At 38.1% G+C, this 27,819-nt stretch overlaps 1 protein-coding gene across 6 annotated transcripts; it reads left to right on the top strand.

Annotated features, from left to right (window-relative positions):
• Positions 1-24,261, top strand: znf638 (zinc finger protein 638). 6 transcript variants are annotated; one of them, XM_055158129.1, is made up of 26 exons: positions 1-111; positions 979-2,401; positions 3,320-3,381; positions 3,647-3,676; positions 3,807-3,970; positions 8,263-8,343; positions 8,536-8,666; positions 9,235-9,435; positions 9,960-10,058; positions 10,668-10,696; positions 10,801-10,820; positions 10,907-10,938; positions 11,540-11,656; positions 11,993-12,124; positions 12,225-12,266; positions 12,957-13,094; positions 13,546-13,704; positions 16,206-16,601; positions 17,594-18,085; positions 18,552-18,800; positions 19,255-19,378; positions 20,150-20,289; positions 21,048-21,156; positions 21,415-21,510; positions 22,402-22,523; positions 24,041-24,261. In XM_055158129.1, exons 2-26 carry the CDS (start codon positions 1,226-1,228, stop codon positions 24,086-24,088), a joined length of 4,389 nt encoding a protein of 1,462 aa, XP_055014104.1. In that variant the 5' UTR covers positions 1-111; positions 979-1,225; the 3' UTR covers positions 24,089-24,261. The 6 variants fall into 6 exon arrangements, with proteins under 6 accessions (XP_055014104.1, XP_055014102.1, XP_055014103.1 ...); XM_055158127.1 differs by having other exon boundaries at positions 11,537-11,656; positions 20,153-20,289; XM_055158128.1 differs by having other exon boundaries at positions 11,537-11,656; positions 21,418-21,510.
• Positions 24,262-27,819: the final 3,558 nt, after the last annotated feature.

The following is a 27,819-nucleotide window of genomic DNA, read 5'->3' as shown; positions in this document are numbered from 1 at the left end:
CAAAGATGGCGGAGCAGCGACGAGGTGGTTAGCTCTTAATGTAGCTCCGTTTAATCGAAACTAAATACAGATTTTTCTCATCTTATAACTTCGTGTGTCGCTTAGTCAAAGGTATGTATTCATAGCGATTATGGCAAACGCATTCTTTGCAAATGCATATTAAAACGAGTGTCTATTTGGCTTTTTGTGGTTCGGAAGCGTCAGGCAGTGGCTATGCAAAACAAAATGGCTCCTAACACCAATTTGGTCTTATTTTATGCTAGTATTCCTTCACTGTTGTGTTCCGTTTTCATCCAGTTCAAACGTAAGCGGTTTTATCTGTCATACCTTCAATTTCATTTTGATCAGTGGCCAAATTACCTCCTTTTTTGAGTTCTGAAAAAACAAAGGACAGAAAAGGCGTTGGCACTGCACTGTTCCGAAATGTTATAATAAATATGGCATTCATTTAAATGAATAATATAAATAACACCAAATAATAATATACACAATACTACATATTATAACTTAAAACAAAACCTAACGAATAGATTATTAAAAAAACCTCCTTGACAGCTAATGTGAAGTAGCGGCTGTACGTGCAGTCAGTGTGAAAGGGGGGACTGGTTACTTAACGGCTAAGGGTTGTAGTCTGAGGGATTGTTCTTGGCGTGTGGTGTGTCTGTGCTGCTGGTAAACGTGCATTTGTTGTGTAAATCTGAAAATGGAGGGTGTTTTTGTTGTGCATTTTCTGGACGATGGTAAGTTTGTGAAACTTCACATAGGTATCCTCAGAACTGACAAAAGAGACTTGGATCAGCCATGGTACATTTTGGTGTGAGGTTGTGTGATGTCCTTGGGGTTTACAGAAGATAAATGTAATCTTTGCTTCTCTATCACCCAAGTTCCCCACACAACCATGCCACAAAATGACACCACCTCAAATAACAAAGGCACAACATTTTATCTGTAATAGTTTTTCTGCTTTTCATCTCACAGCTTGGCTGTGCATACAGAAAGCTATTTCCCGTCCTCGCTTTGCTTGGAGTCCAGCGGCCCCTTCTCCGTAGCTCTGCGGCTGGCTCACATTGAGACTCAGGCACAGATTGCCCTGCGACAGCTTGCTGCTCTCGCTGCCGCCACCGTTGCCTCCAGCAGACTCTTCACTGCGCTCGCCCCTGAGCGAGCTGTTCTGACTCTGAGCACCAACTCAAACCACAAACATTTCACAGACACTCGCCTGACCATGTACCACCACCAGCCGCAGGGCCCCCAGGGCTTTCCCGGCGGGCCCCGGCCTCAGAACCAGCCTCTGGTCCGGCCCCCAGCGGACATGATGCCTCCTGTGGGGCCCTATCAGTTTCCTCGCCCCACACAGCTGCCCGACGAGCTGGAGTCGGCCCTGTCAATACGAGGCTCTCGGGACATGGACCACCGTCTCATTGAACACTTAAGTCGGCTGAAGCAGCACCAGAGCCAGGCCTCTGCTCCTGGCTTGACCCAACAACATGGAAATTACGGCACCAACCTCTGCGACTCGCAGCCCAAACAGCAATCTATAGACTGGTCCAGCTATGAGCCTCCCACCAAACTGTTCGCACAGCACCCAGGGGGGCACACTGGCACAGGTTTACCAAACTGGAACCCCCCCATGAGTGACTCCTCTGTGCCCCCTCAGAGAGCAGAGGGTGGCCGGGGCTTCTACACTCCAGAGAGTGCAGGAACTATTCTAGCCAGCTTTGGACTTTCTAATGAGGATCTGGAGGCGCTCAGTCATTACCCGGACGACCAACTGACTCCAGACACTCTGCCCTTCATCCTGCGGGACTTGCAGATCCACAAAAAACCCAAAGCTTCACACTCACCCGATGTGCCCAGCCTTCTGTCTGTCACTCAGACTGAGGGCAGAGTCATTGACTATGGACATGCCAGTCAGGCAAAGGATGAGAATGGGCCCCCAAAAACATTCAAAAAAGAACCCATGTCTACCGAAAGGACAGTGAAAATGTACCCCGCACCTGCCCCAAAGCTGGAGGCGAGTGTAGGGAGGCAGGTTCGCCTAGAGCCAGCCGAGCCGATCAAGCATGGAGACCGAGACTATCGACGGCGGAGCAGCGAACATCAGTCTAGCCACTCACCGCCTCCACGAGACTTTTCTACAGCTGCAAAACCACGACATCAAGACCGTGACTACAGACTAGAACAGCCCAAACCTAGGGCCTCAGCTGAGAAGAGGAGCGGGGAAGTGACTGTGTCCAAACCACATCCTCCTCCCACTGTGAAATCTCCTCGAGCCGGGCTCAAAGCTCCCAGCAACAAGAAGCTCCCTACGCCCACCATGATGAACGATTTCTCTGGGGTGCCTCCCAAGGTCTACCCTCACACCTGCTCCTTGTGCGACATGCAGTGTGATCAGGAACAGGTGAGTGCTTAACAACGCAGTGTCTCACTCAATGAGGTGAATCTGGTTTCAGACTCAAGGGCCTTGCAAATGTTATGGTATGGATGTAAGATGTTTTGTAAAGTAAATATAATAATCTTTGTAAATTTTTTTAAAAGACACAATACGGGAAAAACAAAACAGACCTTGGCCTTGATTTGTGTGTAACACAGAACACACACAGTATAACAACAGAGGCAGTAATATGGCAGGTGTGAAGACACAAATGTAGGTAGATTAGTGTAATCAAAAGTATCAGCCAGGTAGTAATCAGTACTACAACTAGTATTGCAACTAGATACTCATTTGAGCAAGTGCTGATATTAAAATAAATCACATAAAAAGGACAAATTAATTGGACCTTTTGTGAATTTTGAATAAGCTTTATCATGACAACTGTAACATTTGTAGTGTTTTTGTTATTTTGGGTTTGTAGGAGTGGGTAGTAACTGTAATATGAATTAAGTTTTTCGTCAGGACCTTCATTTTTTTTTTTTTAAATACTCAGTGTTTCAGGTTCAACGTAATTATTATATTAACACAATTATATAGGTCAAATTTAGTAGTTTTTTTTTAAAAGTTCCTTGGTTTCTAAACATTGTAAACAGAACCGTATTTACAGTGAAGGTTGTACTTGCGCCCTAAAGTGTGTTAATGTGAATCTTCAGAATTGATAATGCATGACTTATTTTGTGGATAGTGAATAATTCAATGTGTTTTATTTTTTGTTTGGGTGTTATTAAAGGCAGTGGCCTTCATCATTTCAATCTCTGTACATCTCAATTTGTGTAAGAACAAAAGTGCCTTACGCCTCAGTAATTTTAATTGTAAAAGAAGAAGTCTCGACTTAAGTGTAATCTGTGAACTGTGGTCAGCACTGGTGTCTGTTCTTGTCCTCAGGAGTGGATCGGACACTTGGAGACGGTGAACCACACTGCGGCCTGCAGACACCTGCGCACAACGTGAGGCCTCTACAGACTACTACACACAAACAGGACCTTCCTCTATCCAGTCAGCTAATGTAGAGCTACAGCACAGACACTCAGACACACAGTTTTACAGTAATATATTCAACACCTATGCTATTACCAGTATTTTACACTACAGAGCTATAAGATACATCTGGAGTTAAATATTTCAGCAAACCTTGTGTCTCTATAAGTAAATACAAGTTAGCTAATGCATCATCATGTGATGTGTGCTAACCGCTCATTCATCTCTCTGAAGGTATCCTGACTGGAAGCCAAAACTGCCAAGGTTAGTCTCACTCATAAAAAGGCTATGTGATCTCAGCTTTAAATACTTTTCAAAATGTACATTCAGTGTCAATTAATTGTTCCATTGTTCCATTAAATGTGTTAATAATAACTGTTATTTCTTTGTAAAGCCGTGACTATGGAAAGCGGCAGCCTTCGACACACCTTGGCTCTCGCTCGGCCTCCTGGTCTCCCCCTCCTCCCCCCGGGAAACACAGAGGAACCTCCTACAAGGTCCGGGGCAAAGCTTATGATCCTCACCATGTCCCCAGGCACCATCCATACCACACCAAAGGTACTTTTTACTTGCACCACCAGCCAAGACTGTACTAGGGCCCGACCAATGTGGAATGGTCTGGCCCTAGTCTTTATATTTAGTGATGTAATAATCTTCTTCTTATTATAAAATTTAATTTGGGTTTGTTTAGGCTACATTTATTCTGCATTTTTAAAGGCTTCAAAGTACTGACTCAGACCGAAAGGTAAGAGCCCACTGTTATAAACGGGACCATATGATATCTGTGGCTGCATTCAGATGCAGTACAGCAAGGTTAAAAAGCAAGGTTAAACTCAATCTTGAGCTAACTCACTCTATACCTTCTTTTCTGCTCCTATCCTCTATAAATCCTTATAATCTAAACAGAATAATTAGCTGATTTATAGAAATCTTGACTCGACTAAGACTCTATTGACCGATTACAGGGCTACAGCCCTAACACATGTTTTTTGAAGACGATGATCTCTTTTTCTCATTAAATGTTAAATTTCTAATTTATTTATATGCTATGTAAAAAGGCAGATAGTTAATATAGATAAATGGTTTCGTAGTACTGTTTTCATTAACTCCTGTACAATTATAGTCTTGTGAGTAAATCTTGTAGGGTCAGACGCATAGATAGTTTTCAGAGCTTTTGCCATGCCCTCCTTTTTATTCAGCTGGACATATCTTTAGACCACCAAGAATTTCTTTCTTCAACTACAGCCCTAAACACCATACAGTCCCTGACAAAAGTCTTGTCGCTTATCCATTTTGTAGAAACAAAAGCTTATAACCTGACTTTAAATTAATCGATTGGTTTTAGAAATGTCTCATATGAAAGCTAAAACCCTCCCAAATTATGCTCAATATACTAAAATAAATTTGCTTCACTGAATAAAGATTGATCATTTAATGAACACAGAAACGTCAGATTTTGGCAAGACAAAAGTCTTGTCGCCTTGTCATATGATGCACCCAATCCTAGATTACAGCCTCACCTGTGATCAGTTACTGATCAATCAATTAGTGGGTGTGTATAAAAAGAACCCCAGCACACCAGACCTTCACATCAACTGCAACTTGACCTCTGACAACATGCCTAAGATCCACCCTGAGACCAAAGCATTAATTATCAAGAGGCTGAAGACCAGATCCACTGCTGAGGTGGCTGACACCTTCAAAGTGTCTCAGCGTCAAGTACAAAGAATAAGAAAAAGATCTGAAATGACTGGAGATGTTTTTGACAAGCCCAGGTCCAGCAGACCCCGCAAGACAACTGCTCGGGAGGACCTGTTTGTTGATTTGAAATCCAAGGCCAGCCCCTTTTCCACTGCAGCAGACTCCACCAGGCCTGGTCACCTCAAGTCCCTGTGTCAACCAGAACAGTTTGTAGAATTCTGTCTCGAAATGGCCTCCATGGTCGAATCAGTGCACAGAAACCAGCACTAAACAAAAGGCAATTAAAAAAAACGTGTGGCATTTGCCAAGGCCCACAGCCTGCTAAAAGGATGGACACTGGAAAAGTGGCAGAAGGTGGATTTCTCAGATGAATCCTCGGTTGAATTACATCACAGCCACTGCAAATATTGCAGGAGACCTACTGGAGCCGCATGGATCCAAGATTCACCCAGAAAACAGTTAAGTTTGGTGGCGGAAAAATCATGGTCTGGGGTTCCATCCAGTATGGGGGTGTGCGAGACATTTGCAGGGTGGAAGGCAATATCAATAGCCTAAAATATCAAGAAGTATTAGCTCCTCTTACATTCCCAACTATAAAAGGGGTCAGATTTTGCAGCAGGATGGTGCTCCATCACATACTTCTATCTCTACATCAAAGTTTCTCAAGGCGAAGAAGATCAAGGTGCTCCAGGACTGGCCAGCCCAGTCACCAGACATGAACATCATTGAGCATGTCTGGGGTAGAATGAAAGAGGAAGCATGGAAGGCAAAACCAAAGAATCTTGATGAACTCTGGGAGGCATGTAAGACTGTTTTCTTTGCTATTCCTGATGACTTCATCAACAAATTGTATGAATCATTGTCGAACCGCATGGATGCAGTCCTTCAAGCTCATGGAAGTCATACAAGATATTAAATATGGATCTCACAGCACCACTACTTCAATTCACTGACGTTATGCAACATATTTTTGTATTTTAAGTAAATTATTTGTTAAATTTTCTGTAGGCGACAAAACTTTTGTCTTGCCAAAATCTGACCTTTCTGTGTTCATTGAATGATCAATCTTTCTTAAGTGAAGCAAATTTATTTTAGTATATTGAGCATAATTTGGGAGGGTTTTAGCTTTCATATGAGACATTTCTAAAACCAATCAATTAATTTAAAGTCGGGTTATAAGCTTTTGTTTCTACAAAATGGATAAGCGACAAGACTTTTGTCAGGGACTGTATGTGAATCCAGTGTTATGACATAAAATATCTAATACTGTTCATTCATAAGCTTATTTTTAGCTGAATGGATAAAACACAGTGACTAGAAAGAACAGCTTTGAAAAACCTGTTTTGAATCACGTGACTCCAGATGAAAAATGCAGGAAGTAAGAAGTCCAAACATGTCAGGTAGGGAAACAAACTCCGGTTATAAGAGCCACTGTGTTAGTCTCATTGAAAACCAAATGAAGCTTTTTGAACTTGTAATGTTAAATTAATTGTGTGCTTTTAAGAATCTTTTATGTGTATACCTTTTCTGTGTCAACATTACATGTTTAAGTAACATGGTTGTGTTGGCAGATAAATAGAAGTTCTATCATGATGTCGAAATTTATTGTATTGGTATTTGTTTATTAAAGGGGCAAAACAGTTAATGCGAGTTAATGCAAAAACATACCTGTGAATGATGGATTGTAGCCAAAGCTAATTTCCATCCATGGACGTATGCCAGCCACACAAGCCCACACAATTCTGTTCTATGGATCGTATCAGACAATAAGATATTTGTCTGATAACCAGATAATATAATATAGATAATTATTTCAGCCTTTGAAAATCTGTGGTGAAGCCCACAAATTGATGGAAAGTTCACAAAATAACACTTTAGAATTTTTTGAAAATTAATTCAATTTATATTGTATACTGTAATTTACTATATACAGCCACCTCTTTAGCTTTTTTGCACTTCCATTTCATTTTTAGTCTGTTAAAGTAGGGATGGGCGATATCTCGATATTTTAAATATATCGAGATATTTTTTAAACTGGATATGAATTCTGACATATCGTATATATCGATATAATGCTTATATTCAATTCTGATTTTGCCGCTTCGCTTGTTTGTCTTCTCTGTCGTCACCCGCACGCCCCCGCCTCACTGATTTTGTTCGCTCGTGTCTCATTCACTCCTCACTATCGCCGTGAAAGCTGAAAGTTGGTGCCAGTGAAAAGCTTCTAGTACCACGAACCTTTTCCACCATTTACAGACAAGACCATCTCCAGCACATCCTCATATTCTACCGAGTCATGTCCTTTCACAAGGAGTGTGCTGTTTATGCAAATGAGCCATGCTCTTTTAAGTTTCGTTTCTGTAAAATGTAAACAAGTCTGCGCAAAGCTGCATTAAACACATTATAATCTCAAACGGGCTGATGTGGCTCTAGAGTCGTTGTACTTTATATGTTGTAAAGTTTAGAAATATAAAGTTTATTTATGCAGAAGATTTTTAATCTGCTGCGGTGTAACTTGTACAATAGTGTTTGGAAATGTTGGGTTTGATCTGCCCAGTGGATTGTGGGAAACCTCAGAGCTCCTTACACTGGTGAGAAACATGGATCTGTTAAAATAAGGAACATCCTGAGCTTCCTCTGCTAAAGGAGCTCATGGTTATGGTTATGGTTTAGATAACAGACTTAATGCAAAGATGAGGTTGAGTTGAGTTGCTTTATTTATGAACGAAAAGAAGGAAATGTGTATTATTTCTTTTACTTTACAGTTAATTTATTATTTATGTAATTAGGGTTTTTTGTGATCTTAAATGTTCCTATATAAACTGCCTACCTCTTACACTTAATAAATAAAAACACTTAACTTAACAATTAATAATAAAAAAATTATATTATATATTTGTTTTTGCAGTTTTCAGTTTTAGGGGATTATTTTTTCCCTGTACAGATGTCGAGATATATATCGTATATAGAGATATAGCAAAACACATCGAGATATATTTTTTGATCCATATCACCCAGCCCTTTGTTAAAATATGAAATACTACAAAAATCCTCTAAAGCTTATATTAGCACAGTATTAGTTATATCGATCTCCCTTTCTTCACAGTGATTTCACACTAACTACATTTTTAAATTCGATTTCTCTTCAGATGTTGATGCCCGGTTCGACCGGCCTTCTCGCGGTGGAGCACACTCCTTCAGAGAATACCTGGAAAAGAAGGAACTGGCTGGTTAGTTTACTTTAATCGTGGCCTTAATTTTATCATTTTAAAGTTCCCTACAATAGAATACAATAATCATTGTGCATTTCAAATTGATTTGATTGATTGTGGGGTCAGATTCTTTAATTCTTTGCATTGCAGTGAAAGTTCTTAAATGTATTTTTAAAAAATGTGTTTCTCCTCTTTGTTTTAAATTCTTAGGTGCATCACGCACTTATCTGAAGCGGCCATATCTCGACAAGCGTTACTCAAGCCTTAAAGGGGATGTTACAAAGAAGACACTGAATAAAGCAAAGACCAGCTTAAAGTCAGGCCATGGGCCCACCAGACCTGTTAGTATCACAATGACGCTGAAACTATTTGAAACTTTCAACATCATCACAAAGGCTATATAGTTTTAGGGTAACATAATGTCTTAATTAATAATGTCATAATGTCAGATTATCAAAAAACAAAGTTCCATGGGAACTTTAAAAAAAAACCTGGACCTTGTAGTTTAGACCTTTTACAAATATGTTCTGAATATGTTTTGAGATGATTGTGGTCCTTGTTTATGGCACAGTGGTTGAGTGGTTGGCACTCTTGCCCCACCGCAAGAAGTTTTGACATGCACCATAGTTCAAATCCTCCCGCTAATGTAGTCTTGACTAAAATTAGTTCGGTGTGGTTTTGTGAGTGCTGTACGGCAGAGGCTCACTGCTCATAACAGATTGCCACAGAGGGATTAATAAAGTATATTTTATCTACCCTGTTTAATTTGACAGTTGATAACATTATTCTTTCAAATGTAAAAATATGTATAAAGATGGTCACACTTACTTGGGTTTTGAGACAAACAACAAAATATTCTTTTTCTAAGGCCAAGTGCCTTGAAATGACTTCTATATTATGTGATTTAAGGCTGAAGAAGGTCCACCGGCCAAAAAGAAGAAAGTGACTGCCCCAGTGCCCGCTCATGGTCCTGACTGTCTGGTTTATCTGACGCACATTCCCAAAGAGGCCACAGAGCAGGAGGTGATCAACCTAGCTGGATCCTTTGGTCCAATCAACAATGTGCTCCTGATGCCCTCCCTTGAAGAAGAGGAGGACCATGGTCAGCAGGTAAAATGAGAACTGAGGACTCTTGATGTCTAATGTAGCAGTTGCTTATTTACTTCACACAAGGGACATATTATGCTAAATCAACCATCATGAGCTTATTAACTATTATTCCCTTGATCCATGCATGTTTGAATAATCTTGAATTTCCTCCATTTGGGGCTTGGGCTTTAGTGCTCACAAAATGTTTTTTTCACCTAACACTTTCTCAGCCCACAACTCTGAAGTAACTTGCATATGTTCAAAAATGTAAACATAAGGTTCAAAAATGTTATATAGCCATTTAAAAAAAATTAAAACAAATAAATGAACTTTTATTTATTTGGTTTCTTGCTAAGGTGTAATGCCACTATGAAGAGATGGGGGTTTATCTGTTCTGCATTTTTCAAAGGGAATCGGCTGTCCCATTTCTATTAAGTCATTTTGAATAATTTTGTTAAATTGTTATGACGTTCTAAGTTTGTTATATTTTAATAACAAACACTAGACAAAAATCATATTCTTTCATTTCCATTTATCTTTTTCAGGCCTCTGTGTGCATGATGAAGGCACAGGATGCTCAGGCTTTTGCCAACGCTCCAAACCTGCTGATCAGAGACAGGGTCATCACAGCAATGCTCGCCAAGGTAAATAAAATGCTAATAGTAAACTGTGGAGGACGGTCTGCTGTGATTGGTCATTTGAAGTGATGACAATTAGAAACTGGGTTATAATTTAGGTTAGGAAAAAGATTATGGTTGAGGCTATGTTGGTTAACATGCTAAATACCTATTAGCCTTCTCATCTTACACCATAAAACGTAAAACACACAGTTTTGGCCTTCTGTCCCTCTAGAGCTATGTATTGATCATTAATGTTGACAGATGTGAGGTGGCTAAAATATGATTTGTGGCTTTGTGGGGGTCTAAAATATGATTTGTAGCTTTGTGGGGGTCATTAGGGGAAAAAACAATCCTAAATTCTATGGTTCTTTAGATAACACATCCAGGATACAACTTTTATCACAGCAGTGAAAGCAGCAGAAGTTAAACTGCTTTGAGGAGTGATGAAACTTTCATTTTTTAAATAGCCTTTTTTTTTTTTTTTTTTATCAGTCAAATGAGTCATATATAGTGTCCAAAATAAATGGAATCATTAGTCACACGTATTACTTACTGTTGGGAGCTGGAAATGGAACTGAAACAATGTGCATGCCTTTATTAAAAATATGTTTATAATTATGTCTATTTTCATAGAATCCCGAGGAGCAATCTGATGTAGACAGGTGAGGCACAATTTAAAAACACAAAATTGACTTAACTGATCACATTAAACTTTTCACATTCAAATGCATTTGTAATTTATTAATGTTGTTTCATTGTTTTTCAGTTCTATGAAACCTGAACAAGGTAAGGCATTTCCCTGCATTCATTAGTCTCATTGTTGCCTGCATTTGCAATAACTTAATTTATTCTTATGCATCTCTCTACCACAGAGAACAGTGGGGATCATACCTCTGAAAAGAAGGTATTTGTTCAGTTTTTTTTTTTTTTATAACCATATGTTCAAGTAAATGAAGAACTAAATTGAATTAATCTAAAAATGAACTGTTGTAGATTTGTTGTAGACTTTATTAGCAACAATATGAGTCTAAATAAATCTATTAAAACCTACAAAAATGAAAGTCCAGTCGATTGACAAATATTGTGTAACAAGTTTCAATTAATCAGGTTTCCAGATTGTTTTTATCCTACTTGACATATTCGGATTTGGGCTGGTTACCAGTACATACATCCGTACCTTTCTTAACAGTAGTTGCTTTCCTGTATTTATAATTATTCATAACAAATAAGAATTGTAATTGTAATCAGTTATTTGCAGTCACAATGCCTAGTAACTTTCTATAGTGCTCTCCCAGCACTCACCAGGCATAAAAAGTTAATCAGAAGAAAAATACTTTTCAGTACCTGTTTCTGGTACCAATTTACCCACTTGTATTTCTAAAATTGGACCAAAAAAATGCGTGTTCAACTGTTGTATTATTACGTTATGAAATTTCACGGTTTCCTCTCACAATAAACCCAACACAAAATGTGACCTATACTAAATGTTGTGTTGTGGACAGAAGGGCGCTGTGTTGATAGAGGGGCTCCCTGACAGTGGATGGACTGAAGAGCACCTCACAGCCCTGGCAGAGCCTTTTGGATATCCAGACGACGTCATCGTGGCCAAACAGATCAGAAAGGTACTTGGAAAGATCAATTATTTGTTTTTGTACTATGTGGACTCTCCCAAATCAAAGCAACAATTAAAAGATTTACGTGAACAGGGTGTGATCTGAATTGACATACCCACAACAGCTCAGAACTGTTCTACAAAACATAACAAAAATGCTGTAGCAACAAAAGGTAATCACAATAAATACTTAATTCCATATAATTATCCCAGCTGTCATTTAGTAATTACTGTGATTCATTTTTTTTATTTCATTCAATTCATTTTCATTATTATAAGTATAGCTTGAAATTATTGCTAAACCTACAAAGCCACTGTAATAATGTTGATCTATTTTATGTTTCAGGCCCTTTTGCTAATGCCAGACGTGGAGACTGCTCGAGAGATGGTGAAGGTTTACGCGTTCAGTCCGGCTTCCATCAATGAGCACAAAGTGACAGTGAAAAATGTGTGTAGAAACCTGGGCATGCACACACCGGTAAGAATCTGAACTTATGTTAAACTAGAAGTGACATCACTACTGTACACAACCTATTTAAATTATCTGAATAATTAAATAATATACTTTCTCTAAACAGGTGGCGTTGTACAATCTTCTGATGCATGGGGTAGATGGAGTGGTAAGGTCAAAGTTCATTCTAAATCACCATAAATTTCCGTTAGTTTAGTAATATAAGATTTTCTATTATGTATAAAGCCTGCTATCTCTGTAGAATAGGGCTGTGAAATCAATCCCATTTTAATAAAAAACTGTAGTTTTTAAAACTTCAATCACAATTTGTCCAAATAATCATATAACGTGTTTTTCTGTCTCCTCTAAATAATTGCTTCGAATAATGTTTGTCACAAATTTTGTCAGAAAATTGCAATTTAATAATGTCTATTTAAACCCTCAGTCATCCAGGTAGTATCCTTTGCCAAATAAAAATCATTATCAACTGGACCAAGGATTTTTAGAGTGAAGACATTCCGTCGCTCATCCTCACGGCTTCTTCAGTTCTGGTCAGGGTTCTGTATGAAGGGAGGAGCTAACTACACTGAAACCTACAGTGCTGTAGGTCAATAACAGAAACTGAACAAATAGGTGTTAGTTTCTAGATAGTTAGCGCCTTCCTTCAGACTGATATAAGGTAGTGTCCAACCAGAAACCAGACCATAAGAAGCCACTTGGATGACTAGACAAAATAGATTTTTCTCTTGCTCCTTGACATTGTTCCAAATAGGCCTTACATTATATTTTCCCATTGTATTTGTGCATGGTGTTTTGTCATAGAATGTGAATTAACTTGACGATACACTGTGTTTTACAGACGAAGACTTCAGCTGTGTCCTGGGGCATGCTCGTTGTAGTTTCCAATGTGCCTGAGACTCCATCCAGTGCCTCCATTGTGCACAAACTGGTCAGCCGTATCGGGACAGTCTTTAACACACTAGCAGTCAAAAATATGGTAAAGAATTTCTCATCTACTTTTCTATATTTAAATTTTTTTTAAATAAATGCAATGGTAAATAATTATTGGAGTGCCATCAACACCATTTGTATTATTATTTTCAGCCAATAGTATGAGAACCATTAAATAGTTTTGTACATTTTTAATAAAATGTTTTGTAAGATGAGCTAAAAATACAACCTTACCTTTTCCAATCAAAACCATATGGTGACCTGGTTAATCAAAGGATTTTTAGAGTAACTTGTTTTGGGGGGTGACAAAGTACAGTGAATTTCAACTTCAGCTTTTTCAATCTTTTTCTTAAATTTTTGTCTTTGCCGACAAGAAAGTATGAAAGAAAGTAATATGAAAGTATTGTAGATTGTTGAAGATTTGTCCGTCCATTATCTATAAAAGCCCTTTGAGCTGGACTATTCCATCAGCGTATGTCATTCTGTCTTTTGTTCAGGTGATCTTTGAGATGGCCACAGGTCCTCTGGCCACTGCAGTCTTCAGACATTATCTAAAGTTTCCCTGTATGATCCAGAACAATCCTCTAGTGTTTTCACGCAAACCAGACACCAAAACTCCACACAAAGTCATCCCTGCCTTCCTCGACACAGACAAAGTAAGCAAGTTTGAATTAGTAAATGGTATCTGTAAATGAAGAGGTATTGTTTGTGTTATTGATATAGTCAAATTAATACTATTTTTAGATTAAATCACATGTCTCCAGAAGGTTTCAGTTTATTACATGTCCAAAACAAGGGACAATATTCTAATGTAAATGAAACTACTATTTAACGATTCTTCATGATTAATTGGCAGTGTAGACAAACAACAATTACATCATCAGTATTCTTTTATTGACATGATTAAAGTTAATGTTCAGTAGCCAGCTATGAAAGCACTTAACATTTGGGTACTTTTTTGTGGTGTCTGAAATTAAATAACTTAATTTTGCTTCTAAAATTGTCACAACTATGTTTGTCCTTGTCCTCTTAATAATTACATTTACCGATTAAATTAGTATTCTTGACTGGAGCCCGACCGATATATCGGCTGGCCGATTTTATTGGCTGATATGAGCACCTGGAGACATATCGGCTATCGGCCGATATGCTTGCTGATATGGGCCGATATTACACGTGGGCATGTTATACCTCGTTATAAAGCTTAGACTCTCTACATTATGTTCATTTAATCTAATTTACAGACAGATAGATGTCCTAATATGTGGCTCCGCATCAGTATCAAGCCCCCAGGTTCCAAAATGGCCGCCCATTCAGGTCAATGGGCTGAGCTCAATGGCGCATGATCCCAGATTAGCCTAGCATGGCTAGGTACTTCCGGTAGCTGTGGGCCGACCGAGCATGCGCACTAGTGCTCTTTTCTCCCACGGGCACATGCGAATGCACGCGGCCACACGCGCGGAGCGCGGGCTCGTGTATCACGTGATCGCTTTGACCAATCAGAGCGAGAGGAGCTAGAGCGGAGCAGAGTTGAAGGATTTTGAAGGATTTTGAGCGAGAAAAAGTTTATGATCTAAAAATAGGTAAAAATCGCCAGCAAATCCGATATTTTTGAAAGCTGTAGGTGACCTGTCAGACAAACACGAGCAGTTTGTGATTACATTGCGCTCTATGAGAAAAATCTTGTCTCGGCCCATGGGACTTTTTCTGCTGAAGTTCCAGTGAGTGACCACTACGTCAACTGGAGGCAGCTACAAGCTAGCGATACTGTATCCAGTTATTTTAATAGATCCATGATCAGTATTTATCTGCGGTGTAATTTGTCTGTGTGTGTGTCGGTACTGTCCCTGAACACAACCCCAGAGTCACGTCACTTCACTCACGTGCTATTGTTTACACCCGCAGCGGTGTGCAACACCGAGATTATATTCTTTTTACGGACAATCGGTTTGAGTCTGGATTAAAAGGACATTTATTAGTGCAGACTTGTGATGTGAGGAGGAGCCTGTGTGAGCGCGGTGAGTGTTGGAAATACATCGACTTTGAAGCTAGTTTTGGCTAGTTGTTTTTAGCGATTAGCTGTTGTAGCTCCCGCACATAAACAGGCTGTTTTCTATTGGCTTATTTAAAGTGACAGTATTGGCCTTATATTTGCTACTGGACCAGCATTGATATGTAAATGAGCTGTGAATAGACGTGTGAATGATCCACATTTATGCATATAATTAATTACTGCGCCGCGCACGTTTTTACGGCTAAAGGCTAATAGCGGTAGTTTCTTTACTAGCTAGGAGTTATGGGTCGGTCGCGATCGAAGCGGCTCTTAGAGCGAACAACGGGTGCATGTTTCTTATTGGGAGCCGTGTTTCCTCTTTTTCTCACTTTTTCTCTTCAAGCCGCTTGTAGACCCGTAGTTTGACAGCAGCAGCGGCTGAAAACGAAACTTTCAGAAATCTGCGTGTGCAAAGGACTAAAAAAAAAAAAAAAAGGGCATATTTGGCTGCAGTTCAGCATAAAATGAATAAACCAGAACTAAACTTGGGCTCGAGTGAGGGAGAGACCGAGTCCCAACACTCAGTCCTGGTTCAGTTCTGGTTTAGTCCTGTTTTACACATGGTTTAAATCTGTTTTAGTCCTTTTTCAGTCCTGGTTCAGTTTTGGTTTAGTCCTGCTTGCAACAAAACAATGTCCAGAGTCTCTTGATAGCCGAAAGAGCCAGCTGCTTTAGTGAGCCAAGCCAAAAGAGCCGGTTCTCCAAAAAAAAAAAAAAAAAAAAGGAATACCCATCACTAGTAGCTAGAATGTGATGCAAAAATGCCATTAGGCCAAGGTATGTAAATATGATGTGAAGAGTCAGAATAACAATAAATGTTGCCTAAATAAACCCAATTTAGAATCCACTAGAGCCAAACCTAAGTTTTTTAAACAATTCAAGATTTACGGTGAATTTTTACATCACTAAATATATCGGCGATTATATCGGCTATCGGCAGCGCCAACTCCCATTATATCGGTTTCATATCGGCCACAATAAAATCCATATCGGTCAGGCTCTATTCTTGACATCTCTACTTGGCAACTTAAGCAACTATTTCTTACTCTGTTAGATGTCAATTATTGACAAATCAAATGTTTTAAATATGTATATCTATTCCAGGAGGCCTGTGAAGATAAAAAGGAGCCCCCAACATTTGCAGAGGGCAGCCAAACTGAAGTCATTTCAAATCCAGTGTCCAAAGAGGAGATGCAAGCTGTGGAGATAAAGTGTGAACAGACTGAAGCACAGGTGATGTCAAATACTGAAGAAAATCCAGCAGCAACAACCACAATCACAGTCAAAGAAGAGCCCATGGAGACACAAACGGAGAATGTGATTAAAATTGACTCAGAGGAGGCAGTGACTGAGGAGGTGGCAGAGAAGGACCAGACGAGTCAAATGCCCTCTAAAGAAAATGGAGCCAAAGTCCAAACTGTAGAAGAGTCAAAGCCCCGTGCATCCACAGAGGGAGCGACCATGGCCCAGGACACGACAAGCCAAGAGAGCGTCCCCAAGGTAAATGGATTATTGTCTGTGGACGTGTTGTGATAATATCAATCAGTCATCATTTATAGAGCTCTTTACTACACTCAACAGGACCAAAGGGTTTTTAATTAAATCATCACAATATAAAAAAATATCAAGTTAATATTTATAATAACATTAGTTAAGACTGTAAAAAGAGCTGTTAAAAACTAAATTAAAACAAGCTTGCAGTTAAAGATTGAAAAGTGAAACAAATATTTATCAGCAATTTCTTTTGATGGATTGCACTAAGCTTTTGGCCCACGTTGGCTTAGAACACTAAACTCTCTCTGAGTTGTGTTGCATTATTGGGGCAGCCTTGGTTATGGGGCATTATGGGCCCCACCTGCCCTTCTCTCACTTTGATGTTGAACCATGACCGCAACTGTCTTGGATAGCCAAGTTTTTGTTCCCACATGGTTCTCATCAGATTTGATAAAATTCTGGTTCTTATCTAACAAATGACAATATCATTAAAAATTGTAAAATTCCTTTGCTGCACGACATGTAAAAAACAGCGCCGTGTGATGATGTCATTGGCCATGGTTTGGTTCGTTTGTGCATGTGCACTTTGTGTTACATTTTTGTATGAAAAGTGCTTTATAAATAAAGTTTGATTTGATTTGTGTAAGTGAGGAACCTAGAACTCTGCGCAATCGTGCTTGTGCATGGCACAGTTCTAGTGCACCCTTATATTTCCACACTGTCGACTTTTTAAAGAAGGCGCCAGATCACCGCATCATTGCGTCACATGCCACTGTTTGGCCTTACTCCACCGAAAGCTGCATGTGGCTTTTTTGCAATATTCGACCGAATATATTTGGTTGCTGAATATTCGGTGCATTCCTGGTAACCAAAGACATTTTAATAATGTGCATAATCTTGGCCTGTCAACATTCAGAAATTTATTAGTGAAATGCTCTTATTGTAATCTTATTTTTTTGCCACTAGATGTCACTCATTTGCATTTTTACATTTTACAGGCTGTCTCTGCCGAAAGAGAAACTCAAGTGAAAGCTTCTAGGCCCTCAGCTCCATCCGGACAAAAACGAACATCTAGGGAAAAAAGCAAAGATCTGGTGAAAAACAGCCATCACAGTAGCAGCAGCAGCAGAGAGGAGGAGAGGAGGAGAGCGGACAGAGAGAGGAGAGAGAGGGAATCCCGCGATCGAGAGAGGAGGGAGAGAGAACGCAGCCGAAAAGATAGAGATTACGATGAAAGAAGCAAGAGGGACTATGAGAGGGAGAGGAGGGGAGATCCGAGGAGGGATGAGTTGAAGAGGGAGGAGATGAAAAGGGCGTGGAGGAAGGAGTGGGAGAGGAGGGAGGAGGAGTGGGAGAGGAGGGAGCAGGAGAGGAGGGAGGGGAAGAGGAAACCCTACTCAGAGATGGACCACAAGAGGAGTGATGGCAACAGACGATCACATCACAGAGACAGAGACGAAAGACACAAGAGCTCCAGTGAGAGGAGGATGGTGAGTAACTAACAAGCCTGGTCTATGAATCCAGCTGAAGTTCTGCTACATGTTTACATTAAATGAAAATCAGAGTAGAATGCATCAATTTGATACTTGGTGTTAGTACTGTCTCTATTACTATAACCTTTACTTTGTGTGTTGGCATAAATATCTGGTATCATATATTAAACCAATCCAGGAAATTTGCTACAGTGGTTTAGAAAAATTGTAGAATACATTGAATTTGCTTCAGAATTTAACTTTTCATAACCAGGTGCTTGTCCAGACATTTTTTTCTGGCATGGCACCAGTCTATTGGGCAGTTATTTAGTGAACTGAATAGTGATTTTTTTTTTTCTTCTTTCCTGGAAATATCAAGCATGTCTGATTAAGGTTATGTTCTTGTTGGGTTATTCAAATGGAAGTGTTTTTAGATGCACCCAAAAATCATTTAAATTATAACACTGTGTGTTTTTACCGTCAGGATGAGGACAACTTCCCTTTTAGTCTGAGCGACTTTGTGACAGTGGACGAAGTGGGTGACATCGACAATGAAGCTCCAGATGCTCCTACAGAGACCGAAACTGGACCTGGGTTGGAACCTGGGCTAGAACTAGGATCTGAACTTGGACAAGAAACAGGATCTGAGCCTAAACCAGAGTCTGAACCAGGACTAGAGACCCAAACAGAACAGACTACTGAGACTAGACCATCACTGGAGACACAGGAGAAGGTGAGAATACTTAGCACTAGATTTCATTTAAAGGAGAAAGGTGTATTATGCAAAACTGACTTTGTAGAGCTTTTAACGGTGTTATAATTGTTTTTCCTCTTCTCATCTAGCCACTCAAAGTTGTATTTTCACTGATTCTTGCATTTTTGAATAATGTTTATATTTTTACTCTCCTGTATTCAAGGCACCATTACTCTGAAAATTCTCAATTTTCTCTGCCCCCCATACATGCTGCTCTCTATATATGTAGGATTCAACAGCCATTGGCGATTGTTTGTATTTTTAAGGTGTTATTTTAGTATTTAATTTGTGTTCCACAATCTAGACTGGTTTAGTTGATTGACTGTGACACTTCTGGTGTAGTATTCCATGTAAATATTTCAGTAAAATGACTGTCAGTGTTCTGTGTGTGTCTCTGTATGTGTGTAAATAGATTGTATTCTGCTCTTTACAGGCCCAGGATGTTTCTGTGGAGAATGTGAGCGTTGAAGAACCAGAGGAGATGGAGACGGAGATGAAAGTAAAGCCCGAAGAGCAGACGACAGAAGAGCTGACCAAAGAAGCCAGTGCCGTAGCTGGTATGTTAAGTTACATTTAATTTAGGTGCATTGTTTAACTTTTCCACTAGGGGGGGATGTTCCACAACATGCTTAAAAATGCCTAAAAAAACAAAAAAAACAACTTCACAGATCTGATCTGTAACTTGGCCTTGTGGCATCACTTGGTTCCATCAAGATGTATTAATGTAATACTATATTGTGGTAAAGCAGAACAGTTTCGACACAAGCATGTGGCAGGTCCACCACCAGAAAAGTTACATTGAGCACATTTAAGAATAGTTTTTCGTTTTAGATAGCATTTGCATATTCAGTTGAACTATTACTACATATTAGGATAGATTTGGTAAGGAAAAGAAGTAGGGCCCGACCAATATTATTCTTTTTTTTTTTAGATCTGATAAGATAGTGATAAAATAGGCTTTGGAGGCGCCTATATAACAGCCAATATATTTAGTGATGTAAAAATTCACTGTAAATCTACAATTGATTATAAAACTTAGGTCTGGCTCTATTTGATTTTAAGTTGGGTTTATTTAGACAATATTTACTGTTAGTTTTTCTCTTTACTGTCATATTTAAAGAGAGTAGGTAGTCCTAATGCCCTTTTTGCTATAGGCCTACATCGGTCGGACCCTAAAATAAGACTCCAATCTTTTAACATCCCATTAACACCAGTAGGGGGCAGTACAGACCAAAGTATTGTATTGTGTTGCAGACAATGTAGGGTAAAAATCTAATGGAATATTTGAGTGACTATTCTTGTAAATACTGAACACTTGACGTTGACAGCAGAAATGACAGAAGAGGAGCAGCCAGCAGAGAGCATTGTGACTGAGACCACGGAGGAGCCGTGCCCATCCACTACAGAAGAAACCAGTGAAACAAACCAGGAAGAACCTCCAAACCCAACGAAAGATGAAACACAGAAGGTAAAGATGTGATTTCAGACTTTACACTGTAAAAAAACAAGTTAAATGATTTAAATTCTGAATATTAATATTGATGTGCTTGTATGGGTTATATTATTTTATTTTGACTGGTTTCTAGATAACCGTTATTTTCATTACAATATTTTAAAGGTTAGGTTTAAACCTAGCTATAGCTATATTACACAAAATGGATTCTTGTGAGATTTAAGATATGCTAATATGTTGTTAGCCCATCAAACACTTAACTGGAGCTGTGTTTTGTTTTATTCACATGTGTTTGCGTAGTCCTTTATCTATATCTTAAAAGCTCAAAATCCTCTGTTCAACCTTATGGTGTAGTGAAGCGATAGTTTAAGTTAACACCTACCTTCTACCTTTTGTTCACTAGAGACTGGCAATTCCAGCGCTGAAATCATCCAGATGATTCTAGTGAAGGTGTTTGGAGTTTAAAACACCTGTATTACCACATGTTATCACAGGGTGGAACAGGGTGTTTTCGGTTTGAAAGAAGAATTAAGCCTAAATATGTCGGTTTTGTGTGTTAAACATGTGTGAATGAAATAAAACAAAACTCCATGTGTGATGAGGAAACAACATTATAGCATAAATCACAAAATGGCATAAAATAGATCCTTTTAATTTCAAGAATAAGTTTTTGATGTATTGCCTGTAGAGTGTGCAAAAATTACGTGGCGAAAATCACATCCTTAAATTGTCAAGCCCGAACACTTTAAATCTCATTGCTTAAATATTCTCAGGTCACTGTCACAATTCCAAAAGAGAAGGAGGAGGTGAAGGAAAAAGTGGCCACAACAGAAGACAAAGAGGAGAAACAAGAAACTAATGGAACTACTGCTCCCTCTGCTGGTATGTTTTGGATTGTGGGTTACTTTGTTTCCTTTTGCTGTACATTTTTATAGCTCTGCAAGGGGGACTGACAATTAATAATTTAAAAGATAGGATATTTAGTTTTAAATGGTGAAAATGCTGAAGATGAAACCTGTAAACAATAGTAATGGTAAATTTTAGCTTAACTTTCATGGCAAAGTTAATAGAAATGCTTTCTCTGTAGTCATAGGCACAGACTGACAAAATGTTCCAGGAATCATATTTCTTATTTTTCAGCAGAACCTGAAGCATCTGAAAACGGTGAAAAAGACCTGACAGAAGACGCTCAGAAAGAAAATACCCTGCCTCCGTTTGACCCCAACAGCTCAGTCGGTGCGAACTGATGTACTGCTTTATTTTACTGCGTAGTTATAGTATAACAATTATATATGTTCATGAATTAGTGTTAATAGGTTCTTCTGGTACTGAGCAGAAGTTTTTTGGAGATTAAGTCCAGATATATTTGACCCGGTAATGATGGATTGTAACTTGGTCTTGGTCAGGTCCTGGTTTGTCCTGGGCCAGTTTTGACTTAGGCTTTGTGTATTTTTGGTTTAGACCCACTCAAGTCCTGGTTGAGCTAGTTTAGTCTTACACTAGGGCTGTGTATCATTAAGAAGTTGCCGATACGATATATAAATCGATTCATAGACCACGATACGATACATATCTGGATATAGTGCAATTTCAATACGATATATTTCAAAACAGTTCAATCAAAAATAAAGGCTAAATCATGGCTGTGATACTAGAAGTCTTTGTTAAACCACTTCTTTTGCAAAGTTAATATGAAACACAAACATTTTAATCATCAGAACAGTGAAGATGTCAAATGTGTTGCATAAATGAGTTCCCTTCCTCTAAACAAACAACAAAACTGGAGCGCTTTAACTAAATTATTTTGTAAAATACACCAGAAAATACTCTTGGTGATATATTGATACAGCAGCCCACGATATCGATACTGTATCATCACATTAAACAATACGATATATTGATGTTTCAATATTTTAGCACACCCCTATCTTACACCTTATTGAATTTCCACTAGGATAATTTTCCCTTACTTTGTCTTCCAAAAAAAATAAAATAACAATGTATATCAAACCTCTCTTGCACAGCTCTAGAAAACAGTCTGTATAATTGTCAGCATGAGTGAGAAGATGAAATGTTAAAAAAAAAAAAAGTGTGTAAATGTATTTTGCATGACTTCGTGTGTTGTAGGTCTGGAGTATCTGGTGCCTATGACAGGTTTCTTCTGTAAAGTTTGCACTCGCTTCTTCACCGGGGCAAAAGACGCTCAGATCGGTCACAGCAAAACTTTGAAACATTACGAGAACTTACAGGTGAGCTCAGTACCTTTAGAAAGTAACAATGGATAAAGTGTATATTATATGTTGGACTACTTACTTCACAAAAACACATCATATTTAAGATTCTGTAATAAATACTTTTTTCTACTCTTCATTTTGGTCAACTTTATAATTTTACATCCTGTTTTGTTGGTAGATAGGACATATGCCAAAATAGTTTATTAATGACCTAGACCTATCGCTATTAATACTATATTGGTTTATATATGATGTATGTAACAATCATTTTAGGGGGTCAGTCTTTTAGAGGTATCTTTTTTCTTTGTACTAGTGGGATTTTTTTTTTTTTTTTTTTTTTTTTGCAATGTGTTAAGATTTGAGCTGTAGAAGGCTGAATTATGAACTTAAACTATACAATCTAATTACTTAAGTGTTTAATTTGTTATTCGTTAATTGCAGATCATATTTTTTTAACGTTAACAATTTAGAATACGTTTTGTTTGATCATTCTGCTTCATGGTTTGGTTTCAATATTGTTTCTTGTCTATATTTACTTGAGCAATTTATCGCACTTCAAAATGTGTCGTGACATGCCTCTATGTATATGCTTGTTATGACCACATAACAAGCTGGAATTAGTTTTCAGTATGTCAAGAAATGCTCACATCTTCTGTCAGTTACACAACATGAGGGCCAGACAATAAACATGCGCAATATGCTTTCTCATCTGTATTAAATATCATTATCTTATAGAATATTGTGTAACCCAGCAACAAACAGTTTAAATCTGGGACTAAGTGTCCAAATGGCTGCGGGGAAAAAACTGTGCCCATTTAATTGCATAATTGCTAGCTTGCAACCTTAATATTAACAATGACCAACTCTAAACTTGACAATAGTTATGATTACACTATAAAAGCAATCAATGACAACATATTTATTTTGGTAAATGAAGGTTTGAAATTACCAAAAAAACTCCCTCCTGTTCGCAGAAATTGTCCCTGAATGGAGGGTCTGTTTTAGAACTCACCTCAACTCTGTATTTTTGCATTTTTTCTTTTGTATATATTTTTCACACACTGCCACTTAAGTAAAACTTAAGATCAATATTTATAGGGATACATTGATCCAATACTGGCATTGGATATCGGCACTGATGCTAAAAAATTTGCTAGATTGAATATTGGCTTTCAAATCAGTTCTGCTGATTTCCTAGTTTGACATATAAATTGATATAATTAGACTATTTCCTGGTTGTAACTGGCCCAAAAAGTTTCATAATGTTTGAACTTTTGTTCAAAAGACAAAACACATTTGAATCAGTTCTGTCTGATATCGGGTAAGAAGCAGATAATCGAAGCTAGAGTATCTAAATCAGTATAAGAACTGAAAAAGCAGAATCGATCTATTTCTGTTTACCATAGGCACTATCCCACCAAACTAAGCTATAATTAGAAAAAAAAACAACCTCAAAACATGTCATATGCACTCCATCTAATCCAAATGTATTGTAATATATTTTTATTATAATATACATTTTTGTTTTGCAGAAATTCTTGAAGATTTCCACCTCCATGGATGAAGCCGCCTCTAACTGAGTTGACAGGATTATTTTTTATACAAAGACTTGCCATTCCCTTCATTTGCAGTATTTTATTTTGAAAGGACTGCTGTATTGGTTACATGTGCTTTATTTTGTAATTAACTGACCAACTGGTGTAGTATGTCCACAAACTATTTAATATTAATAAATGCGTTGTTTGGAATCAGACAGTGTGTTGCCATTATAAACAGAGGTTTTGCACTTATGTCATTTGGGATTAACTGAATTCACACACAGTAACACCTAATAACATATTTGGGCTTTTGAGTATCACCAGACCTAAATCAAGTATAAAAGAGGACTATTCTCAGTCTAAATTAGGGTTAGTGGACTAAAATACAATATGACTACACATTTGTACTAGTTTAAATGCAGAACAACCCCAGAGAGGACAAACATGAATTAAACTGACTTACACATTTTTTGGAATGTACCACCATAGTTTTAAATACAGACCATAGAACTAAATTGCATTTGAATAGTTTCTGACTGTGTTAAATAAAGTGCTGGCGTAATCCTATTGTTTTGCAAGTTCCAATGGAGCATTATAGCTGCAGTTCATGCTTTTATTTGCATGTCTCTGTCACAATAAACATTAAAAAAATCACTCACCAGAAGTGGAGCCGATTTAAAACATGCACAGTGGCCTAGGTACTCTTGACTACTAACCTGTGCTTTAAACTCTATGGTGAATCTAGACAGGCTGGCGCCACCTAGTGCCTCTGCTCAATTTCATTTCTCTCCAGCGACTAGGTTAAGAATCAGAATACACTAGTCGGTTTGGAAGAACCCCGGAATTGCGAGTTCGGGCACCAGACAATCAGCGAAGAGTCATACATTCTGTGCAGGCAACGATTCCCGAGATCGAGGATTTAAAGCTGGAACAAAGAGAATGTTCGGTAAATTTTATCAATTTTTACTGCCCTTCTTCCTACGGGATTTGGGAAATACTTAATATACCAGTTAGCGGCGCATTACATACGTCACGACCAAATAGCAGCAACTGGTTAAATGAAAAAAAGTACCCGCTTACTGTCAACACTGCGAGGTCAGACGGTTTCTATGAAGTGAAACTGGCGGATGAATCAGGCTATGGTCAACCATGAAAATGTGGAGCTGATAAACCAATACTTGTACTCATGTAAGAAATTCAAGAAATGACTCAAGTAAGAGTAAAAGGATATTTGAGGAAACTACTATTAAGAGTAACTTAAAGAGTAACTGTTGGGGTATAACTGTTAGAATAACTAAACCATATTTGAAGGAGTGGTAGATGAAACACAAATCTTCAAATCATTTCATATTGTCAAAGTTTTTGTCATTGTAGACTTGCACACAGTGGGACGAGTAACCTTTTGTAGAGTAAGAGTACTGGTACATCAATTAAAGTATTACAAGCAAAGGTAAAGGTATTCTAGAAAAGTACTCTAAAAGTACTTTTCTAACTAAGTATTACCCACCCCTTTCTGTAATTTGGCATTCATTGTAGACCAGTGATACATTAGCCTAATACAGGGTTGTATTCAAAATCTAACTAACTAATCGATATTCAAACTAGTAACTTAAAAAGAACGTAAAGTGCAAGTAAGTTAACAAGTATAAGAGAACATAGACTAGTATACACCCACGGACCACTATGGAACCTACCTGGACCACTGAGGGATTTCACACATATAAGACCACATAAGTGATATAAAAGAAAGTACTATGATTTAATGTTGAAAATTTCATTCCATTGTCAAAAGAAAATTGTTACTGAAGAAAATTTTTTATCATCATGGTATTGGAATCGGTATTGAGGATTGAGTCTACTCCTTAGTCTATTCCTTGTGTCAAAATTGAGTATGAAATTTTGTATCGTGACAACACTAGCCTCATGTTTAAACCATTATACTGCCATTGTGCCTTTGAGCATGAATGATAACATCTAATTTATTCACATTACTATGCAGCGTGTAACATGTCAAAGCATTGTCAGTGGAAAAAATAACATTGGAAAATCCTCTTAGCTTTGGTTAAAAATTGAATTATTCAAATAAAATGCAAAACCACTGGCTGCAATTTTCAGAATCGTCTACAGATCATATCACGCAACACCCAGACCAGGTGAGGAGCTGTTTCATTCTGTAAATTATTAAGAATTTCTGAACATTTTTTTTTTTTTTTTTCACATATTCGTTCATTTTACTGTTTACTGTTTTAATTTAGTTGGTCAATAACTCAACAGATTCAAACCTGCTCTGTGTATTTTTTTTCTTTTTAAGGATCCACCATCTGCTTGTTTCCATGGATACTATTGCTTTTGCCTGAAATGTTCCACAGTGTAACTCAGATCTTTAGTCCTGGTTTCAATTTATTTGTGTCGTCCTGCCCAGGTTTTGTTGTGGTTAATTTTGGATCAATCCCGGATAATATTGTAGTTCAGTTTATGTTTACAATTTGTGTTTTATTGCTTAAGATTTGGTTTAGTTCTGAATTGGATGTGGTTAAAGCTACACTGTGTATCTTCTTTGGTTAATGGTATGTTACCTGGTTGTCTCCATGCAGTTATTGCTTTGTTTAGAACAGGAGTCTCCAACCTTTTTCGTCTGGTGAGCTACCCTTATAAAACAAAAATGTCGGAAAGCTACTCATTATAGAGCTTGCAAAAAATTGAGTAAATATAAGAGCCATGGGATACAGTTTGATGCCTTTAAAACATTTACACAACTATTATCCATTTATTAGTGCACAAAGACAGGCGTCTCAAATGATTTACATTGGTAATTGGCATTGAATCAAATAAAATTTTAGTTATTCGGTGCAATACATATGATTCCGAAATCCTTTGGTGAGCTACTTGGAATGAGGTAGAGAGCTACTGGTGGCTCCCGAGCTACAGGTTGGAGACCCCTGGTTTAGAATGTTGCACAGTATGACACTCATCTCTTGCAGACAGGCAGGTGGTGAACTCTTCACAAGTTTAATGCAGCTTTAAGTTTAAACATTAAAGGTCCTATATTACGCAAAATTGACTCTTGTGAGCTTTAAGCCATGTTATGATGCTGTTATTCTCTCAAAAACAAACCTGGAATTGTGTTTTGTTTCATTCACACATGTTCTAATACTGGATTATGAGTCAGTCTGTATCTCCAAAGCTCAAAATGCTCTGTTCCACCTTATGATATCATGTAGTGGTAGTTTTCTAGTTAATAGCTATGCTTTAGTTCAGTAGGGATGGACAGTTCCAGGTTTGATATCAGCCACATGATTCTGGTGAAGGTGTATGGAGTTTAAAAACAAGAACGCAGATGAAACAAGCAGGTTTTGTGTGTTAAACATGCGTGGATGAAACAAAACACAACCCCAGGTATATTTTTATGAGGAAACTACATTATAGCATAGATCAGAAAATCTGAAAAAAAAAAACTATTATTTTATTATTTTTATTTTATTTTGCACTAAATAAAAAATAAAAAAAAACTATTAGTATTTATTTAGCAATACACATTTAGGTGCCTTACTTTTTAATGTGCAATTTACCCATTGTCTCACTTTGTTTCAGATTTGGTGGAAAAATGGCCACCAACTCCACTGCTCCCTTGCCCCTGTCAGCTGGGATGTACTTCTACTTAGTGGTCTCTTGTACTGAATATTTCATTGCTTTTCCTGTCAACCTCTGGGCCCTGGCTCTGATCATTTTAAGTAAAAGAAGTGCAATAGAAACTGAGATTTTGACCCTCAACC

The sequence above is a fragment of the Boleophthalmus pectinirostris genome, unplaced genomic scaffold (assembly GCF_026225935.1).
Source record: "Boleophthalmus pectinirostris isolate CB_2022bp ecotype Guang Dong unplaced genomic scaffold, ASM2622593v1 HiC_scaffold_22, whole genome shotgun sequence".
Classification (NCBI taxonomy): Eukaryota; Metazoa; Chordata; class Actinopteri; order Gobiiformes; family Gobiidae; genus Boleophthalmus; species Boleophthalmus pectinirostris.
This window is presented reverse-complemented; position numbering and strand designations above follow the sequence as displayed.